At 49.9% G+C, this 15,485-nt stretch overlaps 5 protein-coding genes across 5 annotated transcripts; 2 read left to right on the top strand and 3 right to left on the bottom strand.

Moving 5' to 3' along the window:
* Positions 1-1,873: 1,873 nt before the first annotated feature.
* On the bottom strand, positions 1,874-3,065 carry N7477_007722 (CaiB/BaiF CoA transferase family protein; the record flags this gene model as incomplete). The annotated part of the gene is made up of 2 exons (XM_056969385.1): positions 1,874-2,955; positions 3,008-3,065. The coding sequence occupies 2 exons, from the start codon at positions 3,063-3,065 to the stop codon at positions 1,874-1,876; spliced, it is 1,140 nt and encodes a 379-aa protein (XP_056819417.1).
* Positions 3,066-4,729: 1,664 nt separating this feature from the next.
* N7477_007723 (cytochrome P450) lies at positions 4,730-6,176 on the bottom strand (the record flags this gene model as incomplete). The annotated part of the gene is made up of 4 exons (XM_056969386.1): positions 4,730-5,127; positions 5,185-5,787; positions 5,856-5,924; positions 5,978-6,176. The coding sequence occupies 4 exons, from the start codon at positions 6,174-6,176 to the stop codon at positions 4,730-4,732; spliced, it is 1,269 nt and encodes a 422-aa protein (XP_056819418.1).
* Positions 6,177-7,813: 1,637 nt separating this feature from the next.
* N7477_007724 (SMP-30/gluconolactonase/LRE family protein) lies at positions 7,814-8,895 on the top strand (the record flags this gene model as incomplete). The annotated part of the gene is made up of 3 exons (XM_056969387.1): positions 7,814-8,384; positions 8,441-8,573; positions 8,631-8,895. 3 exons carry the CDS (start codon positions 7,814-7,816, stop codon positions 8,893-8,895), a joined length of 969 nt encoding a protein of 322 aa, XP_056819419.1.
* A 1,167-nt stretch (positions 8,896-10,062) lies between these two features.
* N7477_007725 (uncharacterized protein) lies at positions 10,063-12,037 on the top strand (the record flags this gene model as incomplete). The annotated part of the gene is made up of 3 exons (XM_056969388.1): positions 10,063-10,245; positions 10,295-10,572; positions 10,627-12,037. 3 exons carry the CDS (start codon positions 10,063-10,065, stop codon positions 12,035-12,037), a joined length of 1,872 nt encoding a protein of 623 aa, XP_056819420.1.
* Positions 12,038-12,484: 447 nt separating this feature from the next.
* N7477_007726 (putative spindle pole body associated protein SnaD) lies at positions 12,485-15,039 on the bottom strand (the record flags this gene model as incomplete). The annotated part of the gene is made up of 2 exons (XM_056969389.1): positions 12,485-13,089; positions 13,146-15,039. 2 exons carry the CDS (start codon positions 15,037-15,039, stop codon positions 12,485-12,487), a joined length of 2,499 nt encoding a protein of 832 aa, XP_056819421.1.
* Positions 15,040-15,485: the final 446 nt, after the last annotated feature.

Genomic DNA, 15,485 nt, shown 5'->3' on the forward strand with positions numbered 1-15,485 from the left:
TCAGTGTGTTGCCATTCCGATTCCGGTGAGGCTAGCAAAGCGGGGTGCGAGTGCAGGTCTTCTTGGACAGTAGTCCCTGTCAGAACCTGCTTTTGGGTCTAGCCTCCTCTCACTTATGTACTGATGGGCAGGTGGGCCCGACTCGATTCCACCACGTGGCGGCTCCAGTAAGTCCGCTGGGAATCAGGCCATCAGTCTAGAATCGGCATTGTGTGCGCCCAAGTCTGGCCTTCTCGAGTGTGGAGAGAGTGAACTGGATGCGCTCCTCAGTAGGGAGGACGAACTTCCGTGTGGGGACCGCCGCGCGCGCTATGCCGGTAGTAATTTGCTTGCTTGAATTATGCCCAGCTAAGTGCTCACGGAAACTCTAAAGCTTGGACTAGACCGAATTCGCAGCGACCTTATATTATGGTTCTGGTATTTTGTAAGTTCAGTGCCTGTTGCCGAGGGCCGATGACGGCGAATTGATCAAGGAGATGACGGTGCGGGGTTTGCATTCAACAATTTGTCTACAGATGGACGTCTTCACGTCCTCCGCTCGTACAAGGCGCCAATCATCCTTCATGTCTCTGTCTACCGTGCGGGACACGGGATGAGAACCTTGCAATGCAAAGATTGTCCAGCGCATCACAGAATTGCGTAGACGGCGCGCGGATCGCGAAACACTGAGGCAATGAAAGCTGCGTTAGCTTTAGTACATATCTCACCAAGTGATTTCCACATTTTAAGTTAGGTGTAGGGTTCAGTATTGCTACCACTACTTCTACCGGACTTCTCTCTGACACGAAAACCGTAATTTCTTATCAATGCTTCAATTGATGACTTGAATTCAACGCCGATCGTTTATTAAGGAACATTCTATCTTATCTTGAACTCACATATCGTCGAAGAACATTCCATTAGAGCAGATTTCTGAACATTAGGTGATCAGTTCAAGTAGAGGCAAAGAGGCCATTGGTGCCGCTTCCGTACGTAGATACCAAGAGCCCCTTGAGAGCGGGTCAATCCCTCACACAATGCAGAATCCGGGGTCAAGCCTGAGGTTAATCCTACATTCCAGTGGCGATATTGGGCATTGCAGTACATCAACGTCATGGGATAGAAAGTGATGGCATCAGAATTTGTAAAACCCGAGACCACAATTTACACACGTGATACACGATGCTGGCCTTCGTCTGAAGTGTAGCTGAGTGATCGGAATGGCTTTGCGGAAACGCACTCTTTGAGGGTCTCATTTTCGTAACCCAATTCCTACGATCTACTTGTGTTGTGAGGTCAGATCGAGATCGAAGGATTGAGTGGGTCGCGGCTGAGCAGCCTAGGGCTGGGATTACATTACCGGGTGAGCAGGGCAGATAGCAGAAAATTCATGATCACAAAGATACTCATTGGAGAAGTTTCAATCCATTTTAATCATCTGAGTCAAGATAAATGGTCCACCTCGATATGTCAAGCACTATTGGTCATTCTCAAACAGCCAAGCGCTTAAAATGAACACAGGCGGCAATAGTAGGGCTGAGTCTTTGTAATTTACAATACGAGCGACTGCAAATTCTTGCGCTGAGCCACACCCGCACGTGGGGGAATGTGGTACTTGGTGGGACCGGATTTGGAAAACTGTTAGTCGTGACGTCAAGATGTTTCAGTGCCTTCCGGGTTTCATCTCAGCTGAAAAAAAAAAGTGTCTGTGTCCGTGCCGAGTCGATAACATAGTCTAGGGCAATGTGGCTTGGGAGGAGAGCTGGTGAAACCTATCGGATCTCAATTTCGTAAAAGTTTACTGACTACCTGTTTGGGATCTGAAAGGCTATGTACGGTACCAAAATCAAGGAACCTGCGGAACGCCCTGATGAGCTAACACCGTCGGGCCGTCTCACAGCTTCACTCGTCCCTGTGTGGATACTAACGCTCCGTCTTTCCGGACCAGGAAGTCCTTGTTAGGTTCCCAGCCCATCCATGCTCGAAGGGTTTCCTCACCGCCGGCGCCGGGCATGAGCCCACCACCGGACCATGCACCATCATCTGCTTTCATGGGGAGAGCGGGTGTGCGGGATAAGTGAACGACTGGACGTTGCTCGTATCCCGAAGCCTCAAGCTCCACATTCTCAAGCACAGGCGTGGCACAGGCATCGGTACCGTCAAAGACTGCTTCCCACTCGGCACGAGTCTTCTCCTTGAAACGACGGGTAAAGATGTCGCGAAGGGCAGGCCAATTCTCCCGATCTTCACGCTTCGGTATCGATTGTGGATCAAGTTCTAATCCGTGCAACAATGCCGCGTAGAACTGTGGCTCCAGGGCTCCAACGGCGAAGTATCTTCCTATATCCTTGGTCTCGTAGGTATCGTAGTAGGGACATCCACTGTCTAAGAGGTTCTCTCCTCGGGGACCATTCCATGCTGGAGTTTTTTGCGCCAATCGAGGGAAAGTCGCTAGGTATGCTGATCCATCAACCATGTTGGCTTCGACGACTTGTCCACGACCGGTGCTGGAGCGCGCGATGAGTGCCATCAAAATTCCTAAGAAACAGATGGCACCACCGCCAGCGAAATCACCGAGAATGTTACCCGGCGCATAAGGCTTGTCTCCAGCTCGTCCGAGCATAGACAAGACGCCTGAAACAGCAATGTAGTTGATGTCGTGACCTGCCATGTCCTTGTATTTTCCATCGCGTCGGAACCCCGTCATACGGGCGACGATGAGCCTTGGGTTATGCTTGAGAAGGACCTCCGTCGGTGAAAGACCGAGGCGCTCGAGGACACCCGGGCGGAATGGGTCGATCAGGACGTCAGTTGCAGTGAGCAAACGGATGAGAACGTTCCGTGATTTCGCCTCATGTAGGTCAATTGTAATTGAACTCTTATGTCTGGTCAGATTATCCGTGCTGACAGCTTTTGGGCGGTCGACGCGTAGAACGGACGCGCCATAGTCGGCTAATAGGAGACCAGCGAATGGGCCTGGGATGAACGGTCAATGTGAGTGCAGGAAATCCGGCGATGAAGATATTACCTGGAGCTAGGCCAGCTAGCTCGATGACCTTGATCCCCTTCAACGGCGGAGCGGACATTTTTGGGGATACAGAAGCAAAGAAAAGAAGAGGTTCATTATTGAAGCTTTTAAAGTCTGTTCTCCGCAGCCGAGGTCCCGGAGGCCGGTGGATTGCGGGGAAGTATGAGTGCACAAACATTATACTTTCAGCACGAATACTGATTAATGGTCTCTATTACCTGACTACAGGATAAGTAAGTAGCCTTTCTAGGATTTAAGAGATGATATCAGGGGAACAAATCACATGAATTTGTGATAAACCCGGAAGATTATAGTCATTCAAATTTTTCCCGTTACATGGAGGAGAGATCCTCAAATTCACATGTTCGCTCTTGCCAAGCATAAGAAGATTATCTCTCACAATGTCGAGTATTCGAGAGGGCGCTTTTGCTGTTGAACAGTGCTTTTAATTTTCTGTAAAAGAAGAAAGGTCTTCGTTAATTAGCCTCCCTCCGACCTCCACCTCCCGTCATGCGTAGGCACACAGCCATAGCTTCCCTTCACCTGAGCCGCCTCTATCGATTCCTTTCCCAGGAAACCATTGACTTGAGACCTACTGTTCGTGATTCTTATGCTCACGACAAGATCACCTGTGGCAACATTGTTTCCTGGAGAGTGAGCCTTCTCTGTCTATCCTCCGGTCCCTAAGGCTCTGCCATAGATGCCTTTTTCCCATTTGGCTATATCGTGTGGACGGATTTGAAATACAATCAGCACAGGGGTGATCTTGGGTAAAAGTCTTTGAACAACCGGCTGCGTTTAATTCACCGCGGACACGATCGGCGCATAAACCTCGGCCATCGCTGAGCCTGGAGTGGAGATCCAGGTAGTGCTGGTGGCGTGAGCAGTAACAGGGGCTTTGGCGATGCTGGTGGTCGTGGTGGTGCCTCCGCCGGTCGCTCAAGTGGCGGCGGATTTGGTGCCTGGGACACCACCCGCCAGTGACCCTAGTATGGAGTGTTCCCTGCTTGACCCCGAAGCTACGGGTAAATTCCTTCTTAGCTTTTTGTATGTTTCTCTGCCATCACTGCGATGCTCTAGACAACGAGTCTTGTATCTGAGCCCAGGATTGGGGATGTGACAACATAGATTTTGCGTAGATTTTTTCTCTCTCATAATCCCATGCTCATCGCATTGGACATGCTATGGCATCTGAACTAGGTGATTGGGGCGCTGGGCCAATTCCATCGTACTATGTTCGATACCCTTTTTCTTGAACTTATCATGGACTGTTTTTTTTTCAAGCTGACTTAATGTATTATTTGATTTTCATTTGCATTCTTATCGCATAGATCTGGGGTCGTAGTAAGTCTCTTTTCTTCGTTGGGAATTATCGATACAATCAAATTTGTCTCTTACACATTCTTGGTCTTTTTTCCACAAGACTTAAAATTTACACTCACGCATGATTTTCTTGGCCGTGTCATATGCTTTGAATTCATTGAAGATAAAAAGAACGTAACACATATTCAAGGTTGCATTCTGAAATGAGAAAGACAGCCTGGTAGCTTCAAGCTGAGGAGTCGGATATACGTCCACGTCTCCCTTTCTTGAGCCTTTCGATAGACCAAGAATCACGACGACAGACCTGATCGCAAACAGATTGAAGAATAACTCTTAATTAATAGGATATATCTCACCCTAGGCTCACGAGATCTCCTCAAGAACGATCTCCTCGGGCCATCAGCGAACTGATATCCTTGCTTGTGGGTCAGAGGTCACCGCAACCCCATATGTCAAAACGGCAGGGGCAGACCCTTCTGCAAGCTTGAAATCATATTTCAATATTAAGTGACATAACAAGGTCTTTATCTCTTTGGCAGCAAAGAACCGACCGGGACAGGCGTGGTTGCCATAACCAAAACCCATGTGCTCGGGAGACGGAGACACGAGATGGGCACGGCTCTCCCGTCCGGGGATCTGTTTCATTTTCAGGAAGCGATAGGGATTGAATGCTAGTGGGTTCTCGTAGAAGTCCGAGTCCCAGTGCCAGTCAGCTGAGACCATTAGCTGTACGCCTTTCGGGATGTGAGTGCCATCGCTGAGACTGAACTCCTTGCCGACCATACGGCGCATTAATACTGAGAAGGCTAGTCAGTATCATTCCGGGGTGCAAGCCATGGGCCATGACAACTCACCATTACTGACAGGCTTCATTCGTTGTGATTCCTTCAGGAAGCTGTCCATCAATTGCAGCTTGTACATGGCGGATTTCTTCCATCCCTCGCTCGATATCACAGAAATGACTTCCTTTCGTAGCTCTTCCACAAGTTCCTGTCTCTCGCAAAGATCATAGATTGCTTGAGTCATCATGTCCGTTGTTGTGTGAATTGCCACCCATGAGAAGGTCACTTGCAAGGCAACAGGATCATAAGAGCGGCCCTTGGAGGCCTGCTCCAGCCATTCCATGGCATCATTGTATCGGGGAAATTCAATTCCTTCCTTCAGGGCATTTTCTTTGGCTCTCTTTCTCTCATCAAGCATTGGCCTCAGGATTCTCTCTGCCTCTCGCAGTTGTTGCTGCACCTTGCGAGTTGATGAAAGGAAATAAGCGACGATAGGGCGGGTGATTTCCGGCCACCATCGAAGCTTGTCCCCAGCCTGGAAGGCATCGACGGTGTAGTCGACAATAATTCGCAGCCAGTCGGGGTTTCGGCACATCTGTTCGCCCAAGAAGACTCTCGATGAAAGTTGAGCAATAATTTGCACGATGCTCTGTTTGAGTGGTAGATCGTGCCATTCTGGATAACATCGCATTAGCACCTTGGCAGGCATCGAATAGTAATTGTGTTTGAGAGACTATCCTCACCTTCATCATCGGTCCAGTGGTTTCGGAGAGAGAGAGATGTTTCTTCTGACAACGGCTTTGTGATACTTCCTATTTTGCTCGTGAGAACTCACCCGATTCATTCTAAAACAAAGAAAACTAACCAAGTGCCTGCGTGAGTTTGATACGCACCGCGTCTACAAAGATATCTTCGCTCTTTGCAAGCTCTCCAAATGGGGAAAATCCTTGAGTATTAGCATGCATCTCAAACCCCACCACTGTGGTGAAATTGAGTATAGGGGATCTGGCGATCTCGTTTGCGAACTTTGGAGCCAGTATGGTCTTGATACCATTGTCGCTCATAACTTGAAACACGTTCGCCTAATCCTATTTAGCAAGGTATCGCCACAGAGTGAGGTCATCTGGATCAGTTATTACTTACCTTAGAGAGACCCTGCTTGATCAGTCTTTGGGAGTTGTGGATGTATTCATTACATCATTCAACTTCTCATCATCGAATGCCTTCTTCCATGGGGCAATTTTGCGGTGCCAAGACCGGGAAGAGATACAGGAAAATCAATGGACTGAGGGCGATGATTCCTACAAGAGGAATAGCTTCATGCCAGGGCACAGAATACATGGCTATGGAAAGCATGGTTCGTGTGCTCTCCTGTAATGAAAAATAGGGTTGTGAGGCAGATCGTATGCACTGGGGAATTTGTTCTTATAATGTCATGCGAAGATTAAATTTGGCATATGGAACAAGTGACTACAAATGATAAAAGTAGTCTGATAGTCTACTAATACACTATTTCGCCCGTATAAATTAGAAGACTGCGTGATAAAGTGGACGTAGTTCAGCTTGAGACTCCTTATTAGGCTGATGAACCTGCCTCTACACCAATCTTGGCCTTGGAATAGATGAGGGGTTGGAGGGGTGAGCTCAGTGGCTTTGTTTCTTGCAGTGATGTTCCACCAGATGTGCAAAATCTGTGCTCGGCCCTTAACTGGTGGGAGTGAGAACAACATGGGTAGTTGTATATCTGATGTACATGTGGGGATTCGACTATTTTGTTGGGTCCAAGAAGTCGGTCCTAAAGTAGCATATTGACTATCCCACACGAGCTTCCCATGCTTGAGATGACTGGGTGCTTTGATGGAGAATTGGAAGCATGTCATTCGGAAGGCGGGAATCGAACCCTATAGCTGCCATCTTCGTAGTCGCACACGACTACTTAGGTTCCGAAATCGCCGATGAAGTGTCAAAGCGATCGCCCGAATTTTACACGATGTAACAGAGGTATTGCAGTTTGATTACCGCCTTGCAGCTGGCCAAGATCATGGTCGGTCTGCTACGTATGTCTATAGGCTGCACATCAATCTCTGTAGTACGAGCGCATGACAGATTGTGACAGGTAGGTCCCGACTACCCCGTGGTCCCTACCTGAAAAAAAAAAGAGCTCCTACAGGCAACTATATCAGTCTGACTCAGGCTGAATTATGCGTCGGGTGCGGCGCCACCCGTCACGAAGCGGGGTGGACCAGTGGACTCTGGGCCCAGGAAGTGCCTGAGACACATAGAGACTAGAATTTGCGATCGCTCATTGCTTTTCTGAGTGGCGCTCGGTTAATTTATTTTAATAGTTTATTGGATCACACGGCACGTACGCGTACAGTAGTGTCAGGCTAGATTTCCTGGAATGTCAAAGTACTTTCTGAGGAGGGAAAGAGGGGGTGCTTTCCGCGTTGCATCACAGGAGGGTGGTCTTCTTGTTTAGAGTAAAATGCAGCGATAGGGGTGCTCCATAGTCATGTTGGAGTTTAGAGTCTAGATGGTTAATGCTCGCTGTATGATCGGGCACGCCCCCCCCAATTTGGGAAAAGCTCTCCACACCCCTATTCCTGATTAAGCAATCACACAGACTCCGCGCATACCAAGCACTGCATCATTAGCGTTTCACCTTCACCAATTCAGCATCTGCCCAAAACGCATATTCCCAATGGTTATATCAGTGGAGTACACAACCGGTCCGCCCATTTACCGGGTCCCCAAAGGCCGCATGGTTCTTGGAGAAGGCCCAATCTACCGAGCCAGTGATTCCACTCTGCATTGGTTTGATCCACTTGATTCGCCTAGTGAGCTATACATTCTGCCGGTGGACCCAGACACTGGCTCGCCACAAGGCGAAGTGAAAGTGTTCACCCTTGAGGATAGCATCACTGTCGCTGCATTTCGCAAGAATAAGCCTGGCAGCTACATTGCTGCATATTATCAGGGTGTCTGCTTCCTGGATGAAGCAACCGGTAAATTCGAGATTTTGCGCGAGATTATTCTGACCTCTGAGCGCGATCGGCTCAGATTCAACGATGGTGGCGTCGATGCTGCTGGACGTTTCTGGTTAGCAGAGATTGATATCACGGCCACCAAGTTCCCACTTGGTCAAATCCCCGAGAATTATAAGCCGCGGGGACGATTATGGAGATATGATCCGGATGGCAGCTTGCACCTCATGCTCTCTGGAGGACTCGTCTGTGGCAATGGGGTAAAATGGAGCCAGGACAATAAAACAAGTGAGCTTTCATGTTTTTATTCTCGGAGATGTGACTAACAAGGACTTTGCTGCAAGTGTACTTGAATGACTCTGTTGGACAAAAAATCACTGCCCTGGATTTCGATCTTGCAACTGGCGCTCTGTCAAATCAGCGCACTTTGGTCGATTTCAAGGGAACTACCTCAGAGCCGGATGGAATGGTCATTGAGTGCGTTCTGAGTTCTGTCCCTATGTCAGTATCACCAGGAGGCTAATCTGCTCATAGTAACAACGGCAACCTATGGGTCTCTGTCTATGGATCTAGTCATCTCATGCACTTCAGCCCCGAGGGCAAGCTCTTGGAGCAAGTCAAATTGCCAGCCATGTGCCTAACCTGCCCGACATGGGGTGGGAAGAACTATGACATCCTCTATATCACCACCGCAAAAGATCGCTCTGAAAACCCTGATCCAAATGATGATGGCGGCCAGATTTACAAGTTCCGTCCCGACGGTGCCAGGGGGCAGCCTAATCATGAATTTGCGGGATGAACAGATCAATCTAGTCGAGACGCATTGCAGATGTCAATTACCGGAATGTAATTCTGAGCCGGACTTTTGACAACCTTTTGACTTCCAAAGTCTCATTCAGCTGCTAAGCTAAAAAAGTTTTTGCCAATCATCCTCCTTTGCTCATTTGCCTCTGTGCTGAGATGAAGAGTGTAGTTCCATGTCAATGTGGCCCGGGTCTAGACGCGACACGGTCATATTGTTTATCCATCTGCACCACACTCGTCGACATTCCATATCAAATCCAAGAGCAAGACACAACATTCATCGACTGCAGTAGCCAAATATGAAACTCCTGGATGCTCCAGTGGTTCCTTGCTGTCCAAAGGGCAGCCCCTCGGGTCACGTGTAGCTGTTGACATGAGATCTCGAAGATCTCCAATGAACATCAACTAGTGATTTTCGGGAGGCTTTGAACCTTCTTTAAGATCGCTAATAGTCAGTATTCTTCGTGAGGTGGATTATTGAAGCCTTGCGAAAGGGTAAGGGGACCTACTCCAAGGGCAGCCGTGTGCTTGAGACGTAATCGAGGGGCATCAACAGCACCCTGTCAAAAGACCACACTTCAATAGCCCTGTCTCTGTCCTTCCCTGACAGCCCTTGCGACCACTATGACTACTGGGATCAAATTCTTCGAATTCTCCGAGATTGTCATTACCCGAGACTGAAACGAACTGACGTCGACTCACAGGGATAAGGACTGGTCAGCATCAACCAAGCGCCTCCCTAGAAACTTCCCTCAACTCCCTCTAGTGGAATCCCAGTCGATCAAGGCTCCAAGATTTGCTTTTCACTGGCGCGAGCTTGGTGTGCGGGGCCTTGGGCGCGGCTGGGATTCTTGTCATGCCAGATCCCTCGGAGGCACATTCCACCCCTCCACACTATGGCGCGTCGACGCGCTCAAAAGCTAAAAATGCATACTTTTATTTCCTTCGTAGTCCCCGGTAACTGCTCGCGCTTGCTGTTTTCCACCGACAGATTGATGAAGCCCTAGTCAAGTGCTTCTCGGTTGAACAGTCGTTCAATTGTTCCTATACCGACCATCGGCACGCGTCGCATACTTCCTTCCCCATCTAGTTCGCCCTTTGTGCAAAGCTCCAGGTACCTCGGCGACGGTTCAGAGCAGCTTCTCATCTCGGCCCCCTCATCATGGCCACTGGATTTTCCGTGACGCCTCGAAAGGAAGGTACTTGGACCAAACTCGTAATATTTGTCTCGCTATACTGCTTGATTCTCGAATCTATTTTGGAATGGGTGCTGGTGCTTTATTTATACGGCAACCACTATGTCGACTCAAAAATGACATTGAGCCTGGTTCTCTCCTTAGTGTCGGTATGTTATGAACGTACTTGTGGACCAACTGCTGCTAATCGATCTATAGTCATTTTTTTCGGTACCACTCGTTTCGCTTCAAAGCCTAGTCGCCTGGCAATATAACAAGATAGGTGGCTTCGGCGAGAAGAAGACAGTCTTGCACAATGTCTGCACTTATGTCTACCGACTTTGCGTCATGCTTTGGCTTGCGACGTGTGTGACCGGTCTGGTAGTCGCCGCTCCGCAGATTTACTGTCTGCCATTGGGTAGCGACGCGACTTACTGGAGAGTGGGTATTAGCTGTGCCTTCCACCGCGCCTCTGTGATTGTGGCTGTTGTCACATTGTGAGTTGCGATCCAGAAAATACTCCGATTTTTGCTGAGACACAAAACCTCCAGGATTACCGTCTGCACGCTCTACTGCGCAAGAGAGCTATGCGATCGACCGTACGATGTTTCACTCATTGGAATATACAAGCACAAGCCTAGACAAATCCTCGAGGACGGCAGCATCTTTTCCAGCCACAGCTGGGACAGTGACGAGACTCTGAAGAACGAAATTCTGAACCTTTGCCGACAACACGATGGAATGGGCAATGGAGAGCCGTGGTACATTGACCCTTTGGCGAACAAGGTCAACTGCCATCCAAGCATCAAGCATCCCGCACCTGTGCGCCTACGCCCGCAACTCACAGTTAACACGGAGCCTGGATCTATCTATGGCGAGATCGTGTCCGGAGTTACTGTGTCCCCCGATGATACTTGGCCTCGTCATTCCCCAGGAGGCCAGACTGTCGCTAGTGACTTTTACCCGATATCACGTACTTCTACGGTTTTGACAAGTGACTCACGCCATCTACTGTCCGACATGACTGTGCCCCAGGTTCCTGAGATCCCCGAGCAGTATACCAGGGGTCCCACGCATAAGAGAGGAAAGTCCTCGCTATCTTCTCTTCGAAAATTCCTCCCAAAGTCCTTCCCATTATCACTACCTCTGTCATCGGATCCGCAGATTCGTGCCCTGGCAGATCCCAACGCCGCCTCAGATGTGGAGAAGCAGGTTGTCACGCCTTCTATCAAGGATGGCATTGAATCTATCACCAAAGAGAAATTATCCAATAGCTCAGACTCCTCCTTGCAGTCTACTGGAGTGCAATCCACGACTCCTATCACGCCCGCATTTGTCAGGTCGGAGGCTCCTGCGCGAACAATGACCATGAACTCTGCGGACGCCCCAGAAGTTGTTCCACTACAGGACCTGCCAACCGAGCCAGTCAAGGTCCACAGATCCCAGACAACTTCTTTCTCCATTCACCATCCACGCCATCCAAACTATATACCAGGCCCAGTCCCCTCCCGCAACTACCCCATGGCCTGTCGACAGAACACCACCATTCTCCCGGCCCACACTGATATGAGACGAGGCAACTGCCGACAAGCACCCCTCATGCAGATGCCCACCCGAAGCAACTCCTACCAATTCGACCAACAGTACAACCCACGCCACTCCCAAAGTCAATACCAAAAAGTCTTTTCCTCCCAACTCCCTCATTGGGGAAGCCAACACATGTACGACCCCAGCCGCTCAGCCCCTTCACTATCTGCGGTCTCTCGCCGCAATGATGTCGAGATCATCTACCCCAGTACCCGTCGAGCACGAAGTAGCACCCATGGTGGGCCTAGCAACCCATTAAGCTGCATTCTGGAATCAACGGACCCTCGATTCTCGGTCGACTCACATCGCATGAACGCCGCTATATCACAAAACACCTATCGAGGCGCTAATCGCACCAGCATGGCCTTGTACTAGACCCCGACAATATTCTACATCTTGTCTGCTGGTCAGGCGATTCAAAATACTTGCGTCTATTTGTTGTTCAACTTGGAGGTTTACACGATTTTATTGAAATGGCGAGAAGCGTGCAGCATGCATTTTTTTCTTTTCAGGCGTTCATACTTTTGATACCAGAATTCGCAGTAAAAAACAGCAATAGCAATAATTGACGATTGACAGAAATGTCGAATTGATATTCGAACTGAACCTTAAAGAAATTATCTGAAAGTAGTCACAATTTGGTAGAATCGACTTATCCCACAAAGCACACCCATGCATAACAACCTAGAAACAATATTATCCGGAGGCGCCATGCACGTAACCCAACGCCACGCCGAACAAGATGCATAAGGGAAAAAAAGAAAAAGAAAAGCTAGTACAAGGCGAGAATCAAAATCACAAGAATTAAGCAAGATCGAGACCCTACACCTTCTTCTCACCACTCCTAGTCTTCCGCTTCTCGGACTTCTCAGTATGTTTCTCGGCATACTTGTACCGATACACTTGGCCGGACTTCGAATCTGCCCGTTCTCCATCCCGACGTCGGTTCTCCTTGCCATCGGCGAGAACACCAGGTCCACGGCCCATCTCCTTTTCTCCCCAGTACATCATCAGTGCCTTGGCCATGCGATCACGTTCCTTCAGAAGGAGATCAATGCGTCGCTCCCATTCGCGCTCTCGCTTTTCAACAGAGAGGGCAATGCGCTCGTCGATGGCGGCGGCAGTCTCGTCTTTAGCGGCGATGACGGCTTCGAGGTGCTTAATCTCAGATCTAAAGGTCTTACGAAGCTGGGATTCCTGGGCTGAGACTGAAGTGCGCAGAGCGGTGAGATCTGTTCGGAGCTCTGCTTCACGTTGCTCGGCTGTTGTGAGCATGTTACGGATTTTGCGCATGGATTCAGCATGGGAGGTGCGAAGGGTGGAGATTGCCGTTGAGTGGGCGGTTTGGAGGCTTCGAATTTGGTCTTGGTGGGCTGCTTCCAAGGCGGCGGTGTCCACGGCTGGCTCTGCGTTGACGGCGTCACGGGCTGTGGGTGGTGATGGGGGTGGGCTGGGTCGTTGGCGAGGGCTTCCTCTTGGAGACGAGCAACGGTGTCCAAGGCCTCAGCGTGCTCCTCTCGTGTGCGGGTCAACTCTTGCTGGGATTTTGTGAGGGCCGAGCTTTGTTCCTGCAATTTTGTTGTCAGGCGCGCGTTCTCCGCCTCGATGGTGGTGAATTCAGCAGCTTGGTCTCGGAGACGGTTTGCTTCGGCCTCCGCAGTCTTCTGAGCGGCCTGGGCTTCTTCAAGCTCTTGTTGAAGTCGAGTGAGCTCTTGGCTCAATTGCTGAACATCACGTTCAAGCGGCACATCACGGTCTTCTGGGAATTTCCCCTTCAACGGTGAATTGGGTTCAGAATGTCCCAAGTCCTTGATCAGGTCGAGGATCTCGCTGTAGGTGCTTCGGTTGCCGAGTGGGAGGTCGGCTGCCGCAGCTCTAAGGGCATTCTCTTGTGCCTCTACTTGCGACTGCACACGGCTTAGATCAGCCTCAAGGGAGATGTTTCTGTCCTCAAGTGAGTTGTTCTTGTCTTCGAGCGGCTGATTTTTTGTCTCGAGGGCAGTGAGTCGATCCTCCAGTGCTTCATATTCGGCATTTACGCGATCAATTTCGGTCTCCAGTCTTGCATTCTCTAGAGCTTGATCGTCAATTTCTCCCTTGAGCCTTTCAATCTCAACATTCTTCTCGTGAGCTTGAGATTCTTTGGCCTGAGTGACTTCTCGCAATCTTTTCATCGTCTCTTCGAGAGTGGTTTCCTGCTTCTTTAATTGCTCTTGGGTGTGGTTCAGCTGCTGACGCAGGTGGGCAATGGTTTCCAACCTTTCAGCGTCCAGTGAAACCTGAGAGTCCCGAGTCTGCAGTTGATGCTGCATATCATGTATTTGCTTTTGGACCAAGCTCAAGTCGGGATTATGGGTGGTGGATTGTTGCAGGAGCCTTTCGTGTTCAGCGTTCTGCTTCTCCAGCGATTTCACCTGCTCGCGGAGAACAGCCTCATCACCACCCAGGTTTTCAAACTCCTCTATTAAAGCATTTCTACGCTGCAGCTCAGCCTGCAGGTGCCGAATTTGCTCTCCTGCTGAAGCGGCCTCAAGCAGTCGATTGCGGTTCTTCTGAATATGCTCATCGCGATCTCGAAGCTCCTCCTCCAAGTGGGCGATGCGACGATGCAATCGCACCTCCCAGCCCTCGTGCTCTTCAGGTTGATGCTCTGATGCGTCGGAAAGGTTTCTCAATGACGGGGACGCCGGGCTCGACAAACCATCAGCAGGGTCTTCTTCGATATCTTCCAGTTGAGTGGAGTCTCTTGCAAGAGCACTAGTCCTGTGGAGCATATGGGACGGGGTGGACATGTCTACTGGCGGTCCAAATTCACTGTCGTCATTTTGCTCGACCTCTTCAACGGCCGGTTGCCTTGACTTGAGGGAATTGTGACGTGACGCAGATCCTGGGTCACGGTGTGCGGTCAATTTGCGCACGCTCGACATCCCATCGCCCAGCAAGTACTTCTCCATATTTGCAGTGAAATCCTCCGGACCACCAACATCAGAAAGATCATCTTGCACATCCTCCTTCAAGTCGGGCAGGTTATCGTCTTTCCCATCTGAGAATTGGCCGCTGGGGAATTGGCTAAAGTCCAGCGTGTACTCGGCAAGACGAGCGTCCAGATCCGAGCCGGTCGGGCTTCCCGGCGTTGACGGCCGAGAATGATTAACAATTTGGTGGGCAGCATGTTGTTCATTGTCGCTCAGATGCTCGTGGTGATTTTCGTCGCGAAAGCGCTCTGAGATGGGGCTATCGGCGGGGAGCGGGGACTCAGGTGGACTCGTTGATTGTTGTGGAGGAGAAGATGGCATGAAGAGCGGTGTCACTAGTGTTGACTGTCCGATCGAGTCATGAGAAGTTGGGAACGGGGAGGTATAGCCGGTGTTGGCCATTGTCGCAGACGCGTGTTTGTGTTCTGCAATAGGCGCGCAGCACGCGCAAGATGCAGAGCTTGGTATTGGGCCTCGATAATAGTGAGTCAGTAAGGTCGCATAACCTGCGAGGGGCGTTCGGAATAAATGGAGGAATAACAATAACAATTGCGGGGGAGTTAAAAGGACCAGAAAGTCTGAGACGCGGATCCAATGATTTGAATGTCCGCCCGATCTTTGAGGCAGCATATTTACTTGCTGCCCTTTTGGGACTAGTGGACTCTTTATAGTGATGGGTCTGATCATTCGGAGGTTTTGATCTACATCCTGCATATATTTCCGAAAGAACTATATATTCTTCGATCGTACCGCCTGTCCAATCTTAGTCCAATCTTATGAGCCGTTCTTCCATGATGGATAAGCTGGCGGCACGACCGACGGCTCTTCTGAAGGGCTCCCGAACAGTG

Source organism: Penicillium maclennaniae (assembly GCF_028827695.1).
Source record: "Penicillium maclennaniae strain IBT 15551 chromosome Unknown utg000007l:1.0-4884863.0:1.0-4888362.0, whole genome shotgun sequence".
Classification (NCBI taxonomy): domain Eukaryota; kingdom Fungi; phylum Ascomycota; class Eurotiomycetes; order Eurotiales; family Aspergillaceae; genus Penicillium; species Penicillium maclennaniae.